This window comes from Aptenodytes patagonicus, chromosome 2, assembly GCF_965638725.1.
Source record: "Aptenodytes patagonicus chromosome 2, bAptPat1.pri.cur, whole genome shotgun sequence".
NCBI classification, from domain to species: Eukaryota; Metazoa; Chordata; class Aves; order Sphenisciformes; family Spheniscidae; genus Aptenodytes; species Aptenodytes patagonicus.
Window position 1 is genome coordinate 138,328,632 of NC_134950.1, and position 27,240 is coordinate 138,355,871.

At 35.6% G+C, this 27,240-nt stretch overlaps 1 protein-coding gene across 4 annotated transcripts in view; it reads left to right on the top strand.

Moving 5' to 3' along the window:
• The window catches only part of SNX13 (sorting nexin 13), a 73,946-nt gene that overhangs the window by 38,392 nt on the left and 8,314 nt on the right, over positions 1–27,240 (top strand). For 2 of the 4 annotated variants that reach the window (XM_076331383.1, XM_076331387.1), the window contains 15 exons: positions 271–359; positions 771–854; positions 3,294–3,432; positions 3,964–4,052; positions 5,174–5,273; positions 6,245–6,438; positions 8,068–8,172; positions 9,737–9,869; positions 10,613–10,650; positions 16,117–16,186; positions 18,929–19,101; positions 21,840–21,947; positions 22,864–22,974; positions 24,282–24,443; positions 25,655–25,726. In XM_076331383.1, the coding sequence (XP_076187498.1) occupies positions 271–359; positions 771–854; positions 3,294–3,432; positions 3,964–4,052; positions 5,174–5,273; positions 6,245–6,438; positions 8,068–8,172; positions 9,737–9,869; positions 10,613–10,650; positions 16,117–16,186; positions 18,929–19,101; positions 21,840–21,947; positions 22,864–22,974; positions 24,282–24,443; positions 25,655–25,726 (1,667 nt within the window). The remainder of the gene's footprint in view (positions 1–270; positions 360–770; positions 855–3,293; positions 3,433–3,963; positions 4,053–5,173; positions 5,274–6,244; positions 6,439–8,067; positions 8,173–9,736; positions 9,870–10,612; positions 10,651–16,116; positions 16,187–18,928; positions 19,102–21,839; positions 21,948–22,863; positions 22,975–24,281; positions 24,444–25,654; positions 25,727–27,240) is intronic. The other 2 variants (XM_076331384.1, XM_076331385.1) reach the window with 2 other exon arrangements.

Here is a 27,240-nt window from a genome sequence, read left to right on the forward strand (position 1 = left end):
TTGGAGTTAGTTTTTTGGTTCTTGGAATTTGGCTTTCTTTTGTCTTGGTTTTGAGACTCTAGATCTATCTCAGGTTTACATCAGTGCTGCTTATATTCAGTCTGGAAGGTGTTACTGTGATGCTTGGACTATAAGAATATATATGACTGTGTATTTGAATTTCATTTTAAGGATTTATCTGTTGGCTTTTATGATATCAGAAAAGATGTGAAATAGTACAAAATTGTGCTGAGTGTTTTTTGGGTGGTTTTTTTTGTTCTCTCTCCCTAGGATTCCTAAGGGATCTGTGTGAGGTTTTACTGTATATATTGCTACCTCCTGGAGACTTCCAGAACAAGATCATGCGATACTTTGTCAGGGTAAGTACGGACTCTAAAAGCCATCCCAATTCTTTGGTTTAACGCCATCAAAAATTTTAGATCTGAGCTGCTCTTCTTATTTTATTTTGTAGAATTGATCTAATTTAATATTAGGTTATTTTAAATGTACAATCTTGAAAAGTATTTAATAGCAGAGGACAGTTTGTGTGAAATGTTGTTGAAGTTTCTTTTAGCTCTGGCAACATTAGAAAAGCATGATAAAATGGAGGTTGTTTTTCTTGAGATATTAACATCTAATTTTAATTGGAAGGGAATGTGCTAGTGCCTTTTGAATGTTTTCTGTATTATACATCTTTTATTTAGCCTCTACACAGTGATTTTTAAATTGTTGCAGTTGTCTTAGCTTTATTCATAAACGTATAAAAATGAATTTTATATTTTGTTTTTCAGGAAATCCTCTCCCGAGGAATTCTTCTTCCATTAATAAACCAGCTCAGTGATCCTGATTATATTAATCAGTATGTCATATGGATGGTAAGATTTATAATGTTTAAAAGGAATGGTATTTCCAGAATATGTTCATATAAAGCTTTACTTGTGTTTCCTGTAATCATGGCAGATAGATACCCGGTAGAAAAGTTACCAATGGATATATTGGCAGAGGTAGTGAACTTACGGCTGTTGTACTAAATCTCCTTCCCTCTCCCTCCCTCTCTCTTCCCCCCCCTCTGTTGTGGTGGTTCGGCAAAAGTTGGCTGACTGAGGACAGATGTATGGCAAAGTGTAAAGCTGAGTCCTCTGACTGATTTACTTAGCTGTTCAGGAAGTATGGCAGTAACCTTGGAAGTTTTTTTTTTTCCTTGGCTCTTTTTTTCAGTGTGTCCTTTAAAGCTTAAGAGGCCTCTAGAATGAAAAGTAGTAAGATTTTTTTAAATTTTTTTTTTTTTGTCTTTGCTGAGGAATCTCAGGATGGTTTTTTTTTAGGGATATTTGTGGTAACTCTTAATAATTTAACTGAACGGGAAGAAATAAAGTCTTTACTTCAATATCTCTCTAATGCACCTGCAAAAAGCCCCCAGCTTTTAAAGAAATAATATGTAGTAAAATTAACATAAATAGAATGTTCACACTTTAATGTTACTGATTTTTTGCAAAGCAAGTTGAAACTTACTTTTATGGTTTATTATCCTTTGTAGGTCATGAGTCAAGTTTTAATTTTTTTTCCTTTCTCCACGTTCTCTCTATTTATCCATATATTTTAGTCTTAGAATGTGCATTCAAGTACTACGCTGAAAACGCCCTCAGAGTTCACAGTAAAAATTCTTACATATGGAATGAATTCAAGTGTACACGTACAATGTTTCATTCACTCCAGCCACCTCCATTTTATGTAAAAGTTTGCATGCTGCTTTTCTTACAGGAACCTAGCTTTAATATGAAAAAATACTGCTGCTCATATGGACCAAGCTTTTAAATTTTTGTTTACCCTTTCCTCCTACGCATGTTCTTTATTTGTAACTTGGCCTCATTCTTTATTTACTGAGCACTGCCCCCGGCTGCATCCAAAAATAGAATTCTGAGGTTTTTATAAAGCTTTCTGTTATGATGGTGATGTCCCAAATATTAATTTTCATAATTGCTTTCTGAGATGAGGAAGTAAATGTGCTGGGGGGAAGATAAGGGAGAATAAATGCTTTCAAAAATTTAATACAAGTCTTATGAAATGAAGATTGTTGCAGAAATTAAGGTCAAAAGTAGAGATGACTCAAATTCTGATTCCTTTTGGAACCTTTGACATAAAATCAGATTTGAATGAAAAAATTTGATCTCTGAAAATGAGAAGTTTAATTCCATGTTTCTAGGCACACCTTAGTTCGATACTAATTCTCTTGCAATAAAATATAAAGCTTCAATATAAAATTAGAAGTTAATCCAAACTTGTCTCTTCACTGTGAAATTCACATTTTTACAAAATGTTCGAAGTTCAAGTATTGCTTGTGCTATTATTTTTTTCAAAACACATTTCTAGGAATATTTTCTGTTAACCTCGGTCAAAGGTATCCACTCTTCATTCTCTCTGCTCATGCAGCTCATGTCAATGCACTTCTGCAGTACAGACCGAGTACTACATTTCCATATTAAAGTGAGCATTTATAAAGGATGTGGGTGAAGTGACTTTTTTTGGCTTCAGATGGTAAAGACAGCATTAGAACTCAACCCTCTGCACCTGCGTGTACATGCTGTAAAGCTGCCAACCTTCTCCTGATCTCCATGCTGCATTCACAACACAGTTTCCAGCGATCTCAGCAGCACAGCAGGCTTCCTTCACTTGCACAAATTCCTTTGAGTCCCCAGAGCAGGTTCACCCTGTGCCAATACTGGGAGAATAGTATGTATTGAAATAGCTTAGTAGTATTTACAAGGGGTATCAGAATTAGGGTTTCAGAGAGGTTATTAATTCAGTCATTTCCTTTTTTCTTTTTTTCCCTTCCTTATCTCCCCCAGTAGGTTATGGTTACATTGTAGAATACTTTAATTCTTTTTGTAATTCTGTATCTTAAGAAGCCATTACATTGGGAGCATGTACACTTGCAGGGGACCTTGGCAAAGTTGAAGCCTTATCAGTGGTCTCACCAGTTTCTGCCTACTTAGCTAAGTAGATGAGTAATAGCAGAAGAAGGTGGGTTAAATTTTGGACAAGATCTTTATTAAGTAGGTTGACACGCTTTCCATGTGTCTTTGTACTTCCTGAAAACAGAAAATGGTGGTGTGAAATAGGTTTTGACTGTGTGCATGCTTCTTCTTTCTTGGTCCATGGACAATTTTAGTATCAAGAGGATGGTTTAGAAGCATCAAAGTGTTTTCAAAATGCCACTTTGCAGTGCGGTGTCAAAAGAATTCATTTAATGAAAAATCATGTCATCTGCTTTTACCTGTTTTGCATTATTCTCACTGTAAAATTTTCTGTTTCAGATTCGTGATTCCAACTGTAACTATGAGGCCTTTATGAATATTATTAAATTAAGTGATAATATAGGAGAGTTGGAAGCAGTGAAAGATAAAGCAAGTGAAGAACTGCAATATCTTCGATCTCTAGATACAGCAGGAGATGGTTAGTACCATATTGTATAAAATATGAAATGCATTTGCCAGCGTGATCTCTGAAGATCATTCAAAAAATTTAGAAAATACAAACTCTGATGCCGCATAGTATAAAATATTTTGTTATTTAAAAAAAAAAATACGTAAACCGTTAAAACTTGAACCTTCTTATGTGTTGAAAATAGGTCCTTTTTACCATCTCTCTCTTTTTTTTTTTCTTTTTTTTTAAAATATAGACTAATTGATTAGATGTTAATTCCACTGAATTGAAACTTGCCTGACTGGTGGTTCTGAATTTCACTAATACTTTAGGTATTAATGGGTAGTCAGTTAACAGTTGATGTGTAAAAGGAAAGAGAAGAATATTTCTTCTTGTTCACTTTCAGCAGTAAGGTATTTAAACTGAAAACACCCCTTCTCTTCAAAGCTGATGTGTTTTGTATGTGTTGTGTCACTTTTTGTATTATATTTTTAGAGCATTTCAATACAAAAGTTTATATACTCATCTGCATTGCTTAATCTTGTTTGGTTTTGCTTTCAGATATCAACACTATAAAAAATCAAATAAACAGTTTATTATATGTTATTAAAGTATGTGATTCAAGAATTCAGAGATTGCAGTCAGGAAAAGTAAGTATTTTAGAATTATTTTAGTTCCAAAAGAGTGAAGTTGCAAACGACTTACTGATTCGGTGTAGCTTTTTAATTCTTGCATTTTGAAACACAACTTGAATTATGCAACTGAAGTGAGTCTTGTATTTGCAGTTTTAGTATGGAAAAATTTTCTAAAGGTTCACATATTTAGAGTTTTTTGGATTCTGGCTTTAGCAGTTTAGGTATGTCAGTACATCTTAAAACTGTTCTTCTCAACACAAGAGTTAAACTAAAATGTTACATAGACGCAAAGCATCTTTGTATAAATACACCAAGGTTCAGTTCTTTTTCGCTGCTCCAGTGCATACCTTGTGTGCCTCAAACTTTGTCTTTGGCAGAGATCTCTTTTTGTTGTTGATAAAGGTAACCCTTGTGATTATTTTGCAATGCCTTGTAGACTCCATGTATTGCCTTTTGTCAGACGTTTACCTCTTTAGTTCAGCGAAAAGCCTAAGGCAAACTAGATGTTAAATTTGAGAACCTAATGTTGTTCTGTTTGCTTGTTATATATTTTGTTTTATATTTTAAGGCTGACAGAGTCAGTATGTTTGACTTTGCATAGTTTCTTGACTCTCTTGATTGGACTTAGACGTGGCTCCAAGATAATGTAAACTTGTGCATATTGACTGTTAAAATGTTTAAGTATTCTACAGCTGGATCCAGAAGCATTACTGTAATACCAAGAAATGTCATACTAACAGAAGAAAGTTGGGCAGAGATGAATTTAAGTTGTGGTGACCTGCATCCCATCAAATTCTGAAATTTGTTCATCTTGTTAATTCATGCTACTGTCACCGTTGGAGAGGGATTTGGGGTTAATTAGGCCTGTGTAGTATTACAATAATGGCAGTGTTAAAAGCCAGCTTTCCAGGTAGCAGAAATCATCCATGTTGAAGGCAAATAGTTACGAGAACATGACCTTATGATCTTGATCTTCACTTATTAGTGATTGTGAAAATAACTAACCTTTGAGAGGCTGCTTTATTATATATAATGCAAATTACTTTTTATTATGTCTGCTTTGTGGTAAGCACAAGTTTTAAAAGCTAATTTTTAAAAAAATAAAGCTTATGAACATGCTGAACTGTATCTTACAGGAAATAGATACTGTGAAACTGGCAGCAAACTTTGGAAAACTTTGCACAGTCCCTCTGGACCATATTCTGGTAGACAATGTTGCACTACAATTTTTTATGGGTAAGTTAATTTCTGATCTCTTTTACTTATAAAGAATATGCTAACTCATAGGACTGTATACTGGAAATTGCTAAATAAGGTGTCTACTGAGAGCTAAATGTGTATAAGCCCCTTGCCAGAGGGAACCAAAACTTTTTTCGCAAATCAGTCTGTAATTAACTGTTCAGAACACCATACTTGGTACTTCTGAAAGCTTGTATCAAGCTTGTTTCAATACCGATCTCTCTGTAAGACTGATCTTGCAATTTTTCTTAGTCTATTGCTTAACAAGTTCATTCTGTTTAGAACAGAATCATTGCAAGAATTGCTTAGAGGTTTGTGACTGGAATGACTCTGAAACTTATCACAGTCGTTAGTCTTACTTTTGCTGGTATCACTGAAGCTAATGACTATAGATGTTAGATTGAAGTTTAGAGGATTACAAGGCTACTGAAGGTTGTCTGAGAAGCTAAAATACAGCAGTAATTTGTGCTATTTTAGGTTTATCATACAATCAAGAAATTGATAGATGGATTAAAGTATAATTAATTTTTAATACTTTCTAATGCTTGAGACTCTTCTGTGAATTATTTGGGCTGCTGATGGTCATCACGAAGAATATCAATGAGTTTTTTGGTGGCAATAGTCCTTTTATTGCAGTAGATGCACGTGATTTGTTAGAATACCAGTTTGAACTTCCTCTCAACTTGTATCATGCTGTACAAGGCTGTTGTATCCACACAGTAATGATGGATTCACTTTTTACACGTGCGTTTTAGGATTCAGTGCTTAGTTCCTAGACTTTGCTCCCAGTTTTGTTTACTGATTATCACCAATATGTATATAGTACTTCTTATTTTTTGACTCTAGATGACAAGTATTGCAGATGTATAACCAGATCCTGGAGTTCCATATGTAGTTAACATCATAGAGAATTCTCATTCTAAGATGCACAACAATAACTATGGTTGTGTGGTGGCTGTTTTCTGTAGATTACATGCAGCAGACTGGTGGCCAAGCACATCTGTTTTTCTGGATGACAGTGGAAGGATACAGGGTTACGGCACAGCAACAGCTGGAGGTACTTCAAAGCCGGCAGAAAGATGGAAAACATCAGACTAATCAAACCAAGGGTCTATTAAGAGCAGCTGCATTTGGAGTGTATGAGCAATATTTGTCAGAAAAGGTAGGAAAACTTATTTCTGCATTGTTTGGAATTTATTCTTTGTACAGATGCTTCTTTGGTAGTTATGGCTACATTAATATGAAATGGATGTGATGTAGCACAAGTTGTTTACAAGTTGACATTTAAGCTATTACTTGTGTATGTTCTCTCTCCTTATGTCAAGCAGTAAGAAAATGCCTTCCTCTTTTTTTTTCTCTTTTTTCCCCCTCCCTCCATTTAAAAAGGCTCATACTGGCACTGACTATGCTGTCAAATGCACTGAATATGTTCCTCAGAAGCTGACTTTCTAGAATAGACAAAAACTAGAGAAAATGTGAAGGAAGAATAAGAAATTCTGTCCCTTTGTGCATGCTGTCCTTTCCCCTTGCCCTTCCTTTTACCCTGCCCTTCTTTCCCCCCTTAAGAAGAAATGTTTTAAAAAAAAAAAATGCAACCCAATATTTGTACAAACTTGGATTAAGATTGGGTTTTCAAATGAAATAACTTCCTGTGCCTCTCTACAAATGTCTTTATAAATTGCTCAAATATCACCACTGGGTATCTTTCAATAGGCTAAGCTTGAATGCTTCCAGTAGTCTTGTAATAACGGAGTCTTCTGTGAAAGAAAACACTTGTCAACTTGTGTTAACAAAGCATCTTTGTTCTGAATTTGTGTATGCATAAAAATCACCTCTCAACTCACTCAAAAGTTTCCCTCAACAAATTATCCCTCAGATATCTTCTCTATGCTTCTCTTCCGCATCATTTCTTTCACTTTGTTTTTTCACCTCAGTAGTCTATTGACATGGTGGTCTGTGCGGAGCTCGCTCTGATAAGTTTTTCACGTCAATAGTCTATCGACATGGTGGACTGTGCAGAGCTTGCTCTGATGGGTTTTTGAGCTGACTGAATGCTCACCAGTTTGAAGTCAGAAGCCAGCTAACACCAGAGCTATTCCAAAGCCGATGAACTCAGCCTTTCAGCTATGCTATCAAGTGAGCTATGTTGGGTCTGGTTCAGTGCTGGCTCCCTGTCTCTGTTACAGAAAATGAGGAAAGTGAGTGAACTTGGGCCAATCTAAAAGAGTGTTTAATGGGCAGTGGTTTGAAATATGTCTAGCAAGGGATGACTGGGAATCTGATGGCTGATACGGTTAGTATGCTGGTAGCTGTAATAGAGTCTGCATTAAAAGCTACCATGATTACAGCTACTGGTAATGTCTCCAGAAATTGGCAGCGTTGACAAACTGTTAGCCTTTCCTCAGATGCTTCAGGACTTCATCCATTTACTTTCTTACTGGCTTTTTCTTAATTTCTGAATCTAGATCTTTATATTCATAAATAAATAAAATCTGTTTTTAAGACTGAGTAAATCTGGTTTAGATGTTGCTTCAAAATAATGTACATAAATTGTTTTTGAGGTGATTCTTAGTATTTAATCCTGAAACTTCTGAGTTTTAATACAAACTCTGAAGTTAATTTTGGGGGGAGGAGGGAGTCTGACTGTTGTGTGTTCTAGAGAGTTCTAGAGATACTCATCAAGAAGAAATTTAGTTTACTTAGAGAATTGCAGAATTGGATTGGATTTTATTTGTGAAAATAGAAGCTTTCTTATTTTTATGCTGCAAAAGTTGATTTAGATCTCTGACAGGCATCTCCGAGAGTTAATATTGATGACAACTTAGTAGCAAAACTGGCAGAAACACTGAACCATGAGGATCCAACACCTGAAATCTTTGATGACATTCAGAGAAAGGTATACTCTATTCATCCTGTATTTCATAAGAACTGTTAATGCTATAGAGTATTAAACGCCACTACAGCCATTGAAAAAGGAGAAAGGAACTCAAATATCTGAAACTAAAACCTGTTTTAACATTTTCCTATTCTATAAAAATCATACTCTAAATTGCCAACTTCTGCTTAGCCATACGTAGCCCATGGTTTTCAAAGCAATAGACAGAAGGAGTAGGTGTCCTGTATGAAATTAATTATGAAGCACAATTTAGAATTATGGGATTATTATTTGTGTTTATGCACCAATTTAAGAAAAGTGCCTGTGTAGAATAGCTAAGTGGTACAATTTTGGTGTGGTTTTAGCTCTCTTTTTCAAAGGTGGATGTAACCATGTTACCATATTAAATTTTATATCTCTTTCCAGAAGTTAATTTGACTGTTCTGTTTTGCAAGCCTACACAGTGTAGCACTCAGAAGCAGCAAGTACTGAAGATAAAACAGTCTTTTTACTACCTGCATACATAGACTTTATCACTCAAGTCTAGTGTATATATATATTTTTTAAAAGTGAATTATTAATATTCTGGCAGTAAATTATATACCCAGTCTGAGAGGTTTTTAATTTAGGTCATTAACTGAATGTTCTCATTCATGTTAAAAATTAGAGATATGAGCTGTAGAACTTAGAATCACTCTATTGTACTTGAGGCCCACATTTAAGACCAATGAAAACACCTTGTGAAATCTGTATTGCCCAAAGTAGGTTACAAGGGCCTTGTGTGTGATTTCTGCAAAAGAGCATAAATTTCTCATGTGTTACAAAACTAATTGACTTCCTCAGACCGGCATTAAATTTTTTTCCATTCTTACCAGGTGATAGCACTTGTACAAAGTGTTCCATGAAAAAAAAAAAATCATCACTAAAATATTCTAGAGTTGACATGAATATCCAAATATTATGAATTAATTCCCACTACATATAGATACATGTGTGTGTATATGTATATATACTGTCACTGTATAGGCTATATAGATAACTTTTTGAGGTGGTGTGGTTAAATCTTTGTGAGGTAGGGTTATACAGTTTTGGCTGAACTGGAAATTTTCAGGAAAGTAGCATGCAGTGTCTTCCCTGCCTTCCTTTCCCTCTTCTCACCTCTTCCCCCTAAGCGTTTGCAGGTCCACGTTTATAGTTTATCAACAAAGAAGGACTCTGAGAGAGAACCTGTTGTGAAATGGGTAAAGACCAAATATGTTTATAGTGCAATTGGAAGGGTTAAGAGGAGAGGAACGAAACATTTACAGTTAACGTGCTACTTCCCTTCTTAAACGTGCATGTCTCACTAGTTAGAAAGGTATTTTCTGAGACTCTATTATACTTCTAGCACAATTAGTTCTCATAACCTTTGTCTCATAACCTGAATTGAAATTTCACAAACTCACATTAGGGTTTTAAAGGAAACTCAGAAACACATAATAGAATGCACAGATACATGTTGGTCAAGTAGAATTTATGAAAGCTTGTCTGATTAATTAAAAAAAGTAATAAGTATTTCTAAGGCTGGCATTTTTATTTCAATAAGGTGTATGAATTGATGCTGCGAGATGAAAGATTCTACCCTTCGTTCAAACAGAATGTGTTGTACGTGCGTATGTTAGCTGAGCTGGATATGCTGAAGGATCCTAGTTTCAGAGGATCAGATGACGGTGAAGGAGGTGAGCTCTACATCTGTAAGGGGGATTTCCTGAGACCGTTCTTTTTTCTGCTTTAAAATGAAAATAAGAAAACTATCCACACTGTTTTTGAGAAATCAAAAAGTTCCTGTACTATCTCTGATTTTTACATTAATGTTTCCTCCTTGTGCTTTTTTGTAAATTGTTCTGGGAGTCAAATAGTTTTTTCTGTAGTAACTTTATTAATCTCATGTATGTTTTTTGTCAAGTGTTGGTAACAAGTGTGTTGCTAAAATAAGTGTGCGACTCTCATTCTCATTTTTTATTCAAAAATATTTGCGGTTCTTCAACATGTTGGGTTGTTTTAATACGTAACTATATTCATCTGGAAATAGAAATTGAAAGTACATAGGAGATGTGGCTTTTTATAGCAATTAAAATCATTCTCCTCTAACTGAAGTACAAATCTAATGGAAATTGTTTAACTATTAAACTGACTCCTTGAGGAAGCAATTTTGTGTGGTGATATAAGCTTGAAAAGGAATGTTTTCTGGAGTGTTTATTTCATATCTATAGCTGTGTAAACTTACATACGTTTTCCTTTAGGTGTCTTTATTGGAAATTTGAAGTAGTTATACGTCAGGTGCAACATTTTGCCTAATGCCACAGTTGTCCATTATTTTCCGTAATGGTTTGTCTTTGCATTTTTATTTCTCGTGTGTGGCCCTACTTTGGAGAAAGTCTTCTAACCTGTTTTTTCCTTTCCCCTTCCTCACTGCTCCCAGAATCTTTTAATGGGTCTCCTACTGGCAGCATAAATCTGGTAAGTGCTTGGATTTCTTTAAATTTATTATTTTTTTTTTTTCCTCCCCAATGGTAGGGAAAGTGTTATAAAATAGTTTAAAGTATGTACGTTAGAGGTTTTAGTTCACTGCAGTTTAATTTCTGAAAAAGTTCTTGAATCAAATTGAAACACACATAAGGTATCAATTAATCTGTAAGATAAAACTGTCCCTTTTGTACTTTGCCCTGTGTTTTAATGAAATTTTGCATTGTTTCTCACAGAAACAGTAATAATCTGTAGTTAATTTATGCAAAGCATACTTTCTTGTCCCTGTTTGTTTTGTTAAATAGACATAAATTTGGAATTAGGGAATAATAGGTGAAAACAAATCCTTTGAAACTGAAATCTCGAAGGATTAAATTCAAATAGACTGTAAATGAGGCATTTAATTAGATTTTTACAGGTTTATTTGGTTGTTTTTTTTTTTAGTTAGGACTTGATTTGGAAACATAAAAGTATCTGGAATTTATTCAAAATATGAATCTTTGTTTTCTAATCTGACCAATTTCAAGTTCAATTTTTGGTATAATTCTTTTTAAGCAATTCTTGAGTGGGTCAGTTTGTCAGAACCTTTTCTTTGTTACATGGGTGTACCTAAATATTTGAAACATACTTCTGCGTGTACTAGTGGCTGCATATGTATGAAGAGAACTGTATACTTCTACCAGACTTTTTCCAAATAATCTGTCCCACATAGATCTTACTGGGTTTAAAATGTTTTAAACCGAAAATCAAATGACAGTTATTTAAAAAGAAAAAAATCATAAAATTTTTGATGTATTTCTTCCCCTCCTTCTTGTTTCTTCAGACTATGTGTAGCTGAGCCACAAGATACCCAAGGTTCAATTGTGCATATGAGAGTATTTTTCCAAATCTTTTAGTTTTAGAAAGGTTTGCAATCTGCATGCAATTTCCTGGCTTATGTGAGTCATAGGCCCTTCTTATTCATTCTTGGAAGATGCTGTAGCTCCTTAGGAGTTCCAGTGCATTGGTTAGATCATGCTTGCATGCAGAGGAATAGAGTTTATTTTGTAAACGAATACATTTAACATAAATGTAAATGTGTTTCCATGTGGGGGTTGTTTGTGGGGTTTATTTATTTTATTTGTTTTTGAAGCTGGAATTTTTTTTCCTATTGTTTTCCTCTTGTTTACATTTTGAAATACGAAGAAAAGGGGAGGTGGTCAGCTGATAAAATTTACACAAACTCCTGTTAAATGCAGAACGAAAACTTAGTTTAGCCATACTTTTTATAAATTTACATACAATTCTGGTAACGTTTCACAAGAGATTCTTTTAATTGACTAATCTCTTAAGAGACATTTGAAAGATCTTTAAAGTACTTTTTCTAAGAATGTTCTGACTTATCCAAGTCATATTTTTATAGATGGGGATTTGCCGTTGCAGTGGCTCATCTGGCTAGTGGTTATCTGCTGCTTAGTTTCGTGTGGCCTTTCCAAACTAAGCTAGAAAGTCTTAAAGCCTTTACCAAGCACTGTTGCAATACAAATAGATATTTGCATGGGACAATTCAAAGTCTTGATTTTTGCTGTTGTGAAAAGTATATTTGCAGAATACTACATTTATTATTTTTATAAAGAGAGAAGAACATTCTAGCAGAAATGCGTAATAAATCTCTGTTTATGCAGAAGAACTTTTGCTTTCTGTAGTCCATATTGTTCAGGGTTTTCAGTGCTTTTACAGGTGTTTGAATGCTGGTAGATTAGTTTTTTCTGGCTGAATTCCATGTCAAGAGTAAATTTCTGTACACATAATTTAGCTCCCTTGTGTTAGTCAGTTACATGAAGAAAAATAGACCTTGGAAAGGTTACTTCAAAGGTCAGGGAATTTCTGTACTTTTAGCTAATGACAATGCATTAAATAAGATTGGGTTGTGGTGTGGTATTTTTGCTTTTTAATTAACCTGTGTTCCTGTGAATATACGTAATGTCAATGTATTTAATATGACCTAATATCTAACTGTCTGCTCAAGTTTCAACCATTTCATTTACTTGTATTAATTGTTGCTGTATAGTGCCTTGCCACAGCAGTTGAGTGTTTCCTACAGTTTCCATTATAAAATACATCACCTGCAGTTTATAATTCCACTGTAAGAATGTATTTTAGGATTATTTGGGAGAAAGGTTCAAAACTATTTTGATGAAAAGTTATTTTACAAAAATATCTTCTTAATTTCTGCCTTTTAATTTGACACATTAATCTACTATATTAAACCAGTAGGGCATATTTTGGGGGTAGAAAACCATTGTAGAATATTTATAGACTCTTGTAGATTTCATCTAAATCGATCCATGATGTAAGCTTTACATATTGCTTTTACATTGAGAAAATAAAAGGAGTTACACAAGTGTTACATATCCGAGACCTTGAATGGCAGCAGAAATGGCTGGGTTAAGCTTCTGGCAGTCATTAGTATATGTCAGTTTGAACCCCATTCAGTTATTAGGTAGAAAACTGAACTGTTAGGGTGGCAATGAAGGGAGGCAGGAAAACAAGAAATAATGATGCTTTTTAAAAAATATAACAATAGTTTAAGTCAGTATTTCATAGCAAACAAAATACTATAGCAGTTGACTATTACTATCAACTCCTTACTGCAATACATGTTAAAGCATAGTTAGTGTGTTCAGACCTTTTTAACGATGCCATTTATTCAGTATCTAAACTTTGTAACAGAAATGTTATTCCTCTCACCTTCCATGGTGGATATTTAGGCAGAGACTGATTGAAGTGGTTGAAACAGAGAAGAGCCGTTCTCTCTAGAGAGCTTGAGAAGGAAGGAGTGGAGTATTATGTAGGGATATTGTGGAGATGATAGATTCAAATGAAGAAGGGGCAAGAGCAGAGTCTTTAAATAACGTTTTCAAGTCCAACCTATGTTTTGATTGTAATCACATAAGATTGGTTTATGTTTAAGGAAACAGGGGAGTTTCTAAACTTGATTGATGTATATTGGGGTTTTAGTTTGACACAGGTATGGCACTCCTACCCAGTAGGTCCCATTCTAGGTAGCTTTTTGTGGTAACTCATTATTAAACTGGCTTGGTTAAATTAGAAAAGATAGCCGATAGCTGCATATTCATTCTGAATGTGTATCTTTGAAGAATTTTAGAATTTTGGGGTAAAATATGTAAAGTAGCTGGGATCCCAGTGCCTATGAATTCTACTTAAGTACTTCCATCTTTTTTATTTATTTATTTTTTTTTTTAACCTGGTAATTTAAGATTAGGATCACACGTGTAGTGGCCCATCCTCCATTTCTTTCAGTTGTGTATGCAAGTTTTCCACCCACCAGTCTTGCAGAGCTTTATTATATTAAATCTTAGTAGTCAGATGTATTAACTTTAAATAATAGCAAAGCGTCTCTAAAAGACCTGTTAGGCTTCTTTTGATCCCAATAATTACTGAATAGGGAGACAGGGCGTTAGCCAGCTGAGGGCGTACCTGCTCATTTTTTACGAGGGAAGAAATTTCTGAGAAAACTGTTTACTGTCTTTTACATACAGCAGAGAAATTAGTCAACTTTTACTGCACTGTAACTTTTGTGTAGTGCTTTAAGTCAGTTGAAAGAAAACAGAATGGTATAAAGATAAACCCAAAAGGTCTGTTATATGTCATCTGTGATGCCCATCTACAAGAAGGGACAGAAGAAGGATCTGGGGAACTACAGGCCTGTCAGTCTGACCTCAGTGCTGGGGAAGGTTATGGAGCAGATCATCTTGAGTGCCGTCACGTGGCATGTACAGGACAACCAGGTGATCAGGCCCAGTCAGCATGGGTTTATAAAAGGCAGGTCCCACTTGGCTAACCTGATCTCCTTCTATGACAAGGTGACCCGCTTAGTGGATGTGGGAAAGGCTGTGGATGTTGTTTACCTGGGCTTTAGCAAAGCCTTTGACACCGTTTCCCACAGCATTCTCCTGGAGAAACTGGCTGCTCATGGCTTGGATGAGTGTATGCTTCACTGGGTAAAAAAAACCGTCTGGATGGCCGGGTCCAAAGAGTTGTGGTGAATGGAGTTAAATCCAGTTGGTGGCCGGTCACGAGCAGTGTTCCCCAGGGCTCAGTACTGGGGCCAGTTCTATTTAATATCTTTATCAATGATCTGGACGAGGAGATCTAGTGCACCCTTAGTAAGTTTGCAGACAACACCAAGTTGGGCGGGAATGTTGATCTGCTTGAGGGTAGGAAGGCTCTACAGAGGGATCTCGACAGGCTGGATTGATGGGCCAAGGCCAACTGTATGAGGTTCAACAAGGCCAAGTGCCGGGTCCTGCACTTGGGTCACAACAACCCTGTGCAACACTACAGGCTTGGGGAAGAGTGGCTGGCAGCACTACAGGCTTGGGGAAGAGTGGCTGGAAAGCTGCCTGGCGGAAAAGGACCTGGGGGTGCTGGTTGACAGCTGGCTGAACATGAGCCGGCATTGTACCCAGGTGGCCAAGAAGGCCAATGGTATCCTGGCTTGTATCAGAAATAGTGTGGCCAGCAGGACTGGGGAAGTGTACCTGTACTCGGCACTGGTGAGGCCGCACCTTGAATCCTGTGTTCAGTTTTGGGCCCCTCACTACAAGAAGGACATCGAGGTGCTGGAGCATGTCCAAAGAAGGGCAACAAAGCTGGTGAAGGGTCTAGAGCTCAAGTCTTTATGAGGAGCGGCTGAGGGATCTGGGGTTGTTTAGCCTGGAGGAAAGGAGGCTGAAGGGAGACCTTATTGTTTTCTACAACTACCTGAAAGGAGGTTGTAGCGAGGTGGGTGTTGGTCTCTTCTCCCAAGTAACAAGCGATAGGACAAGAGGAGATGGCCTCAAGTTGTGCCAGGAAAGGTTTAGATTGGATATTAGGAAAAATGTCTTCACCGAAAGGGTGGTCAAGCATTGGACCAGACTGCCCAGGGAAGTGGTTGAGTCACCATCCCTGGAGGTATTTAAAAGATGGGTGGATGTGGTGCTTAGGGACATGGTTTAGTGGTGGACTTGGCAGTGTTAGGTTAACGGTTGGACTTGATGATCTTAAAGGTCTTTTCCAACCTAAATGATTCTATGATTCTGTGATTCTATGATTCCACAATTGTTGCGGTTCTTTTGGTTTTTTTAATGCTCAGTAAAAGACTATTTGTAGCTGTACTTCTATTAGAGTTGAGATATCAAATGGAAGTAGCAAATATGTTAGAGTGATCACAAAACTATGTGAAACTGGTAGGGGAGATGAAGGGCCCTACAGTCTGTGTTAAAAGAAAGGCTTTAGTAGCCAGGTAATACAAACACTTACTTGCATTGTTACAGTGCATTAAGCTATTCTATTAGTGTAGTGAACTGAAAGTTTGAAAACAAAATAGATAAATCAGAAAGCATCTCTCAAATTATATGTATCTGTGATCTTATTCTCTTGCCTGTGTCTTCCTTCTCCCCTCCCCGCCCCCAGTCCTTAGATGACCTTTCAAATGTCCCTTCTGATGAGACAGTTCAACTCCATGCATACATCTCAGATACTGGTAAGTGAATCTATTATGATGGCTGCGTACTTGTTTTCCACCATTTATTTTGAGTTTTTTAATATTACAGGCCCTTGAAATCCTAATCCTTTCATTATTTTAACCTCATTAAACATTTGAATTCATATTTCCCATGAAGTACTTGTAATGGAAATCCTTACAGAATTGGTGCTGTAGGTTGTAGACTATGTATCTGTACTTAAAATGTGATTTAATTTTTTTGTTTATGGTATTACTATTTTTCCTATCTCTGGAGAATCATTCACTAAACTTAATATTGAGTAGCATTTATTTTAGCAATTATTTAAAGAACAAATTGTAAAAGCCATGTCTCTTTTTCTAGTCACACAATTCTAATTCTTGACTGTTTACTTCTGTTGCTATAATATTTTCCCCTATTTTTTCTGCTTCCTTATTGACTTAGCTTAATTTAAGTTAGTGACTTCAGTCTTTACAGTGGTGGCATTTTTGGTTATCTTTAGAAAAAATTTGCCTAGTAATAAATTAAAAATTTTTATTACATGAGAGTAAATAACAGAAACTTCTCTGATATTATTTGCAAATTTTCTAGTTAGATGAGATTGCACTAGGTAATTAAATTGTGAATGAATCTTCAGATACTTTTTTTTGGTAGATTTTACTATGCAATAGACTTTTAAATCTATGCATTTATATAGCAGACACATGAGCTGTTAGCAAGAATTCAACTATTTGACATTTTAATTAAAAACTCTATTACTCCAACCAAGTGTGAGTGCATGGTGCAATCCAAGTCTCGTGTAGTCTGTCCTCAGAGAAGGGGAAAAATCATTTAAAAGTTAAGAATCACGTTTTTGCTTTTTTATTTAAAATGGCATGTGATACTTTTTTCTGAATTAAACTTGGAATTTTCATTGTTTTGATCTAAGAAAAAAGGTAAACTTAGAACCACACAAATTACGTTAAATTTATAATCTTGATGGCAGTGTGTATTGAAAACTATCAGCTTGACTCTGTAAATCCATAATACTCCAGTTGAACCAGGGGATAGGTACAGGTTCGTATTGTAAGATAGGATTAAACTGGACGTCTCCTTCCTCTTCCCCTCACGTTTAAACAAGAAATACAAGTCCCTGCTTTCTGGATGCTACAGGCAGTAGGTGCATCTCGCATCTGTGTGCAGGCTCCTTTCTTCTGCCAATTACTACCCTTTACTATGCTTGTGGGGTGTATACAAGATCTTCTCCATAATCTTTGAGGATTTACCTTGTCTTGTGTTGGAAAATAAATGCCGATTAAGAGGCTATGACATAAGGGGTGGCAGGGACAACTTCGTTCTTTTTCTGTCACACCTGTCCTGAAGTGGTACTCCTAAAGGTGCAAATTAGCAGCGCCCCTGAGATGTGGTATGGTGGCTGCACAGCAGAGTGGTCAACCTGAGTTTAGAGGATAGGGCTTGCTCAGCATCCATGGAGCTGGGGTTTCCCAGCTCCATTCGCTGGGCAGTCTTTTGGCAGCATCCTGACTGCCTGCTCTTTTTTCTTGGAGTTCAGCACTCAACATTCTTCTTCTAGAGGGTAGATGGCAAAGAAAAGATGCTCTGAAGGATGCCAAAAGATAGGATGCCAAGAGATAGATGACAAAGAAAAGATGCTCCGTGCCCACTGTGCACCTTGCTAGTGAGTAATTCTTACATTGTCAGCAACTGCCCCTATCCTAGAGGTGCTTCCTGGCTGCTTAGACCTTGGCATTATATTTGAGAGAAGTCAAGGCTGGAAGCACAACAGAGGTTGGATTTAATGATTTGTCACGAAAAGTGTATTTTATGGAGCGTGGGTGCATTGAGAAATTCACAGAACTTGATTAAAAAGTATTTTCATCTAGCCACTGGAAAATTGTGGTTACTGGATATTGGTTCAGTACTTAGAGATACAACATATTACCAATTTAAACAGTGTGCAGTGTAAACAATATTGGTTCTAGGTTATTCTGTAGATTAAATGGAAGTTTTTGAAACAAACTCTATACTGGAGGAATGTCCAAGGAACTTAAGTATTCAGTGGAGAACAAAAAGATGTTTGTTTCTCTTTAAGATAACTATCTGTGTTCTTTCCATTTATAAATTGACTTCTCCATAAAATGTGTGCTTGTGTGTGTGTGTACACAGAATACATTATATATGTACACACATATACGTAATTAGTACGTGTGTGTGTATATATATAGTTTCTGTTGACTTAAATAGTGTGGGGGTATTTTTTAATCTTACAGCTAATAACAAACTGCTGATGTTAATAACAAAACTGAATGCTTACAGCTTGCTAGCACTGTGTTTTGTATTTACAGATTTTTTGATGGACAAGCTTTTGCAATATGATTAGAGTACTTTGCAGACTGGAATTTCTTCTGGTTTTACAGTTGTCTTTCACCCATACCTTGATTAGGTTAAAATTATTTTTTAAAAGATCTAGTCACTATTCTTAGACGTTGAAACCTTTTCTATTCTTTTTTTCATGTTTTGCGTATCAGTGAAACTTGTCTAACTTTAAGGGTGCTTAATCTATATTTCAGTTTACATAGTAAGTTTCTGGAGGGTATCACTTATACAGTGTTTTGGATAAAGGGATGGCTTACTCTTCTGCTTGCATGTCCATTTTTGTCTCTCAAGTCTGTCATTCCAGACATTTCTTCACTTCACATGTGTGTCCTTTCGTCTTCCTTCTTTCTGTTTGTTCCTTTTTTGTTTTTGTTTTAAACTACTAGTCTATGCTGACTATGACCCATATGCTGTGGCAGGAGTGTGTAATGACCACGGCAAGACATATGCACTGTATGCTATCACAGTCCATCGGCGAAATCCAAACAGCGAAGAGACGTGGAAGACATATCGACGCTACAGTGACTTCCATGACTTTCACATGAGGATCACTGAGCAGGTAATTAATCTCATAAAAAAATCTTCTAAGGTTTCTTCGAAAGGTGCTTTTTCTGTGTGATGGTATGGCATGAGTATTGGCTTTCTCAAAGTGATTTAAGATGTGGAGTTACAGCACTGTATTATTTTCAATTAAATGTACTTTTTACCATTTATATCATACATTATTTGTACTGAGCAGTTCACAGGTGCATGTTTATATAGTTTAGTACCTGATCACTACATAATTGCTCTAACAAAAGGAAATGGAACTTAGAAAGCTTTTCCCCCCACCCCCCCTTTGCTTAATTTTACATTAAAACGTTTGTATGGAAGTGCTGTCGGTCTCAAACAGTGGCATATTTCATTTGTTATATTTGTCACAGAGATTAAGAAATAAAAACTGAGCTTGGGAAATAGGTATTTAGGTTTTAAGTGAAATGTTAAGGATCGGTGGGGTCTCAAAAGGGACAGCTGTTGGCAGTTCAGTGTACTGCTAGACAATCTGCCTTTTATTGCTCTACTTGTATTCTCAGACTCTTAACTCTCCTAAAATGAAAGAAGGAAAAAATAGACTTGTAATTCACCAGCTGGTACAAAGTAGAACCTGCTGACATGAAAAAGTGTTGAAAATGCAGTGCTTTTAAAAGAGGAGGGTGAAACGCTTTTAAACCAAGCCTTTGGAAAAGTCAGATTTGACTGCATAACCTTTGAACTAGTCAGAAGTATTGGATTACATCCCTTTACTTTGTTATTAATAGAGAGGCATAGAGAACAAATTCCGTGCAGGTAGGCTAGCATTGTAAAGTCACAACAGTAGTAAAAAGGGAAAAAGCTTTATTAAAAAAGCAAACATTGTGTTGAATATTTGTATTATAAACAAAGTCTGACTTTCCTTTTAATTTCTTATTATCTTAGTGTGCTGTCAATAAATTTGAAATACCAATTTTTGTACACCTCTTCAAATTGATTTTTTTTTTAATTAATTCACTGTTTTGAAGAATCCCTGACCTGTTATAACAGGTATGGGTTCCCTGACCTTATAGTGAGTTAATGTTCTGCTGATATGGGGCAGTCATTTGAAACTGACCTACCAGTAAGTGACTAGAAAAAAATGGCAGAAGCAAAAATTTTCAAAACATGAAAGCTCAGAAATTTCTTGTGGCTAAATCTGAGTTCTTTGAATTTACAGAAAATGGAAACGTTATCCTCCAACACTAAGATTGCAAGAAGTAAAGTAATTCCTGTGCTTCATTGTAGCATCTCAGAAACTCCCAACAATTTTGCTTTGTTTTGACAATAAAATAGACATTCCTACTGAGTTTATGGGCACAGGAATGTCACTGATACACTGAACACCCTTCTTGTATGCTTGTATGAGACATTTTTATTGACATGTTAAAGGTAAAGATTAGCATCTTTTATTTAAAATTAAGAGGAAGGGCAGGGATTATTGTTTATGTTTTTCAGAGAAAATAGGTGCTTGATCCAAAATGGAATTGAAGTTAGCTGTGTATAGTATCTGTATGAGCTTTTTTCCTTAAAGTACTGAATAGATTCACACCAGTTTCTTTAGTCAGTAATGTAATAAATATAATTTGAAGTAGATATCTATATTTAAAATAGAGGCTGTTCTTTGCTTACATTGCTTCTGTTTAGATACAAGTATAAGTATCCAAATGAAAACTAGACCATCTTCTGTTCAGTTGTTTTCCCACATGACCTATTTGCAAGGGAATGGGATTTGTAAAATTGGAAATAGTTATTCTTTGGTGCTTCCTCAGGCCATAAACGTGTTATGAGCTTTGTGACATTCCAAAGTTTAATGATGTCTTTGCAAAAAGACACCTTGCAGGGACTGAATGGAATCAATCTTTCTTAAATCTGTAATTTTGTGGTCTTCTCTAGAGAGAAAAGGATACAGCCTTTTTCCAGGTTGTTTCTTAAAGCCTAGATACTATACCTTTCTCTTTTTACCCCCTTTAGAATATTATTTATTATTTACAGGAAGTCTGGATTCTATATGTGGATAATCCTGATTCTTTGAGTTTTATTCTTGTCACTTTTTTATTTTTGTGCATTGTAGCAGATATGTTCAACCTTCTTAAGTGTTAGGGCCTCTTCTTTCCCTGCTGCTTCCCTGGAACACCAGTTCTTTCTGTAAAACTGGAACAGCGGAAGACATGTCAGCCAGTGCCAATCACTGTCATTACCTGGAGAAAAGGCACAAGTGATGGCATATCAAGCATGGTATGATAACCTATCTGTAAACTGGGTGCTGCCATCCACTCCAGGGATAAAAACTTAATCATTTCCATAGTAGGTTTGATCAGGAAAGGAAAGGGAAGATGTTTTAGAAAGATTTACAAGTTCTCTTGATGCAGTCTCATAACCCTACTAACTTCTGCTCAAATAATAATGATAAATCTTGAGCCTAAACCTTTTTGAGCAGGTGTGATGACAGGAATAATTTGCACACTACACTAGTCTGTATTGCAAAAGTGAGTATCACATGTGTGTTCAGAAATTTAAATTTTGCCCTTGAGAGTCTTCTGAGAATTTTTGTGCATTGGTTCTTGACGGCCTACCTTTAATTTTGGCTTCTCCAAGGAATCCGAGTTCTGGGCTTGATGCAGAAATTGTCAGGTGTTATATGGTAGATAAGAGTAGGTGAATATAATGACCCCTGTAATTTCTGAGCTTATATGGCAATTTGAAACTCTTCTGAAAACAGAACAAAAAATCTTCTCTTTTTTCTAGTTTGAAAACCTTGCAAATATACTGAAACTTCCTGGCAAAAAGACATTTAACAATATGGACAGAGAATTTTTGGAAAAGAGGAAAAAAGATTTAAATGCATATTTGCAGGTAAGCTGTTAAGTTTTTTTTTTTTGGCTGTGTACTAGGTTGGAATTCTTTTTTCTGAGGTAGAAAATTTGCTAGCATGCTTTAAAATAAATAAATAAATAAATAAAGCCGTGTTGTAGATGGTATACAATCCTAAATAGTATACCATAAGAACTTAATATTATCTAATAAGTTTGCCTTTTCTTTGATGTTTTGGTTTATTCTCAGCCAGTTCTGTCCCAACTCCTCTGAGCTGGTGAGGTTCCAGCTGTGTTGGTTTTGAGCTCTACCCCACTTAACTTTTCTTCTGTTACGCTCATGTTTATGGTTACTTTATGCTGTGCTGTTGCATAAGGATTGGCGTGGCACCCGCTCCGGCGGTGTAGCATAACTACACAGCTTCTCCTTTCAGATAAGGCCTGTATCAGCCCAACTAAAGGAATTCAGTTGTCCTACTTCATAGGGACTTTCTGGTCATTTAGCACTAAAATATGTTGACCAACTCAATGGACATGTTAACAATAAATAATGAAGATGAATAAAGCATTGTGAAATCTGATTGTTCTGTTTAAAGTGCTAATATTTTTTCCTTTGAGATATGTGTCCCATTTTTAGTAGCAATATTTTTTTCAGTCATAGCTTTTTTTTTTTTTTTTCCTTGGCATTTTAGAAGCAGTTTCAGTGGTCATAAAGGTGTATATTTTTCTGTGAGATGCTATAATTAACATGCTAGTTAAAATTATGGGAATTACCAAGAAGCATGTTGTTTCCATCTTAGGAATAGTGTAATGTTGGAATAAAATTTAGAGAATGAATGAGAAAATACATTGCAAGATGTAGTGTCTTTGATTGTGCATGGTAAACTTTTACTAAACTGAATGATAAGGCCTTTTTCATTATTCATTAAAAAGCACCTTTTAAAAATTGTTTTACTCAGCTCTTGTTAAATCCCGAAATGATGAAGGCTTCTCCAGCTTTAGCCCATTATGTGTATGACTTCCTGGAGAATAAAGCCTACAGCAAAGGGAAGGGGGATTTTGCACGGAAGGTAAGAATGTTTTGCACTGTCAAGGGAACTTCAGAGCATTCATTAGTGCAATGATTGCATTAAACAGAGATGTTGAACTGATATTAAACAGCTATATAGCACTTTCAAAACAACTTGCAAGTGAGTTGCTTTAATACTTTGTGAGTGGCAAAGTATCTGAGGACATAGGGAACCAAAAATTTACCATTTTTATAACACGTAAATTTATTTGTATGACAAGGAAATAAAATGTTCAAATCAGACACAGTGTATTGCACCAAGACTGCTTTACAAGTGTGTTTCTTGCAAGTTACTTTCTGTCAGACATCTGTGATTTTTTTTTTTTTTCATTCCTTCCAATTTCTTTTTTCAGTTCTTTACTCTGTATTTGCTGCTGTTACCATGCTCTCCACTCTTCAGCCCAAAAGATGAAATATATTTCCCTTCCAAAGCAGCTGTTATGTATTTAGCCATTTTAAACATTCAGAGTCATTGGTCAAATTCGGAGCTCTGAGCTGTGCATCCTTTTTGTTAAGCCACCAGAACTCTCTTCAGACAAGTAATTCTTTGTTCAGTTGACCAGTTTGTGTGGGCATCTGCTTTGCAAATATAGCTATTTCTAAACTTTTAGTGATTTTGATATAAAAACCATCTACAATGGTATTGTCACATCAAGTTGTTGTTCTGCCTATATTCCTTAAATATTTAACAGTGAAACAACTAAATATTTATCAAGGTTTATGTAATGACTGAGTAAGATTTGATTTCCAGCTTATCAGGTTCTTCATAAACTTAACTTTTTAAGGGCATCGCACTAGTATTTGTGCCTCTGGACTGAATCTAGAGTATATACTGAAAGAAAAATTTGAACAGTTTTTATGGAACTACTTTATGTTTTTAATTATACTTGCCATGATATTAAAGCATATTACTCCAGTGCTGTTTAAAAGAGGCATGTTTCAAAGATGAAGAGTTGAAAGCAGAAGTGAAACATCTGGAAGTAGGAAGCTTGGAAGGGAGAAATGGCATTGAATGAAGAAGAAAAGGAAAATAATTCAAGCTAAGAAAAGCTGAGGGATGGGAAATGGAAATGACTCAGGAAAAAGACCTGTTGAAAGATGTAAATAGTTACAGTGGGGCTGTAAGGAATGAGAAATATAAATGAAAGTGAAGCGAAAACTTTATTCCGCATTCTGTAATGAAGTTAAGCAATTTGAGTTGTTCTTTATATTATTGTTCTCTGGAACAGTGTGATACTTCTCATAGTGTCTTAATATACTGGTGTCCTCATAGATTATACAACTCTGGTTAAACATCTTCCCCTTCAGATGGACACATTTGTAAACCCACTGCGTAACTCTATGAGAAATGTATCAAATGCAGTCAAGTCTCTCCCTGACAGCCTGGCAGAGGGAATGACTAAAATGTCAGACAACATGGGTAAAATGTCAGAGAGATTGGGACAAGACATAAAGCAATCATTTTTCAAGGTAAGAAAATACTTGGTAGTTAATACATACTAGTGAATTAATAGGAGATTAGCTATTGACTCATTTAAACTTATGTTGTCTAGTATAACGAAGAGTCAAGTCATTAGACAGGAAAGCAATCTGTTTTATACCTATACCCTTTTGATAAGGTTCAGTAGTCATTATACTACAAACATGGAGTTCTTTGCTGTTAAGTAACACATTTTAAGACGGCATCTACAGACTGTTACAGCGATCCTTCTTCACTTAATTCAGTGCAGCCACTTGAGAAGAATGAGTCACTGATTTTCTTATTTTTTACCACCCATTCTCATAAAGCTAGTTTGCTGCATCTGCTGCTTTCATTAGAAAAAAACCCATATATTATGAAACTTAGAATAAGGAGATAGCTTCTCTTCTGCTTATTTCTTGCTGAATTCTGTTTTAAATTAAATTTTCTTTCTGTCTTTCCTGCCATCTTTCCTCATCTTTTATATTCCTAAAATGTAATACCTTAGAGGTGGGGAATGGTAGCGTGGCATGCTATCTAGAAGTCCTATGAAAGTAGTAATCTTCCTAACATGTCCATCTTGCCTTCCTTTCCCTTGCCCTCCTCTTTCTGTGTGTAGCTGTAAGGTCTGTGATCAGGGATTGTTCCATTTTGTGTTACTAAAACAGTTATATGTGGCAGATCTAGAACAGCACCCGAGATGAGTTAACCCGTAAACCATGAAAGGGAATAATAAATCTGTGGTGTGTGTGGGGTTTTTTGTTTGTTTTTTTCATTACTTGTGAGATAAAATGATTGGCTCTGGACTTTCTCATTGCTGGTAACTTCCCTGGTGTGTGACTAACAATATATCTGCAGTTATACTCACTGGGAAGTCCGTGACTAGGCAGGACTTAAGATCAAGAGGAAATACAAGAAGAAATATCAGTCCCATATGAATTTCTAGGTGTTTTCCAGTTGAAGCATTAGGCACTTGAGAAAATATATGTGGATTGTCTTAAAGGTGTTGATAACTTTGATAGCTATAGGAGAATACCTACAGGCTTGATTTGTTGGAAGATGAAAGGACTACTGTATATATATCCACAGTAGTATGCAACTGACTTTTGACCCAATGTTAGGTTTTGATTTTCATAACCAAATTGATTATGAAAAGTGATCTGATTTATTGGTGTTCTAAAGTATTTTTTACTTCATAAACATTAGCATTTTTTCATTGTAGGTGCCTCCTTTGATCCAGAAAACCTATTCAGATCCTGACCATTGCCGTGTTGCAGCACCAATTGATGACAATGTGAGTGACATTTGTCCTTTCAAAGCTGACTCCTCTAAAACCAAATTAATGAGTTACTTATTTTATGTTAAACTACATATTTATTGTTTTCTGATATTATACCAGGCACTTACAAACAGTTCTTAACTTTTTAAAAAGAAACTTATATGCTTCCTCCTAAAATTAACATCTTTGTTAGTACTAAAATGGTTTACACAACAGTGGAATAACTTAAAGTGTACATGCTACTGCTTGTGTGTTTTGTGGGTGGGAGGTTGTTTGGGTTTTTTTTCCCCTCCTCCCTCCAATTTCTGTCTGTTCAAAGATAGTATGGTACCAGACTGTTAGCATCATTTCCGTTGGCATTTTATTGATTCTGAATTCTGATGTGACATTTTAGGGGGCATTTGTTTAATGGATCGGCAGTAGTGTTTGCTATGTTTTTATGGAAAAAACCTTCAGAATGTTCTCCTAAATAATAAACTGTTAGTATGTGGATACCTAAAATATATAAAGTAGTAATATTAGAAACTTGAAAGTGAAATTTAAGCTCTTGATGTTATCATAAGCTATGGTATTTTGCTATTGTTTTGATTGAAACATTGATCATATATGTGAAAACAATTGGAAAAAATTCTAAGTAGGACAGAAAGGCCATGAGATTACCAGTGATTATATGCAATTTGCTATGGTCGTAAATCTGCACCTGCTCTGCCCTTCACATTTTGGAGTTTTTGGTCACATCAAAGCATTCCAGTTTGTCTTCCTGTGCGTAACTGCTATGATGGCTTGGTAGATGTATTTTTGCTCAAATAACATAGCCTTGAGTTCTTCTGGATTTTCTTTTTCCCCATTATTTTTCACTATATCAGATTTTATCCGTAAATTTGTAATTACAAATGTTTATCTTTGATACTCCTGAAGCTTCTGTTTTGCACAGACAAAACAAAATAATATCATTCAAGCATATGAGCAGCTTCTCTGCAAGTATTTCATTGATCTTCTGTAAAATGAATAGAAGCTACAATTCTTGATAGCTTCTAAGTTAACATACAAAGTGTTTCTGAAAGGCAGATTTCAAATGTCTTAAAACCTTTCAGCTCTCAACTGCTCTTCTAAGATGCATTGTTCACAACTTACAGTCACTAAATCAGACAAAAAATATGGCAGTTTGAATGGAATTTTAAGTGGAGAAGCAGTACTGTAACAGTGAGGCATGGATCTATAGAATCTCCAGCTGGATTGTGAATCTACTGTCTGTGTATATATACCGGTTGTATATAAACATGTACTTGTGTAGTCCACCAAAAAAATGTCCACATAGCTGTGAGACCTTGCTACTACTTCCAGCATAGGATTAACAGTGCAGTGCAAACTACTGCTCTTCCAGGTAGGGCTGTATCAGACTTCAAATAAAAAACAAAATTCTGAATGTTATGCTTAGAATGTAAAAATCCTAATTAAAAAGAAACAAAATCAAAAAACAGAGAAAGTGCATTCAGTCGTGAATAAAATTTGCTGAGGATATAGTAAGA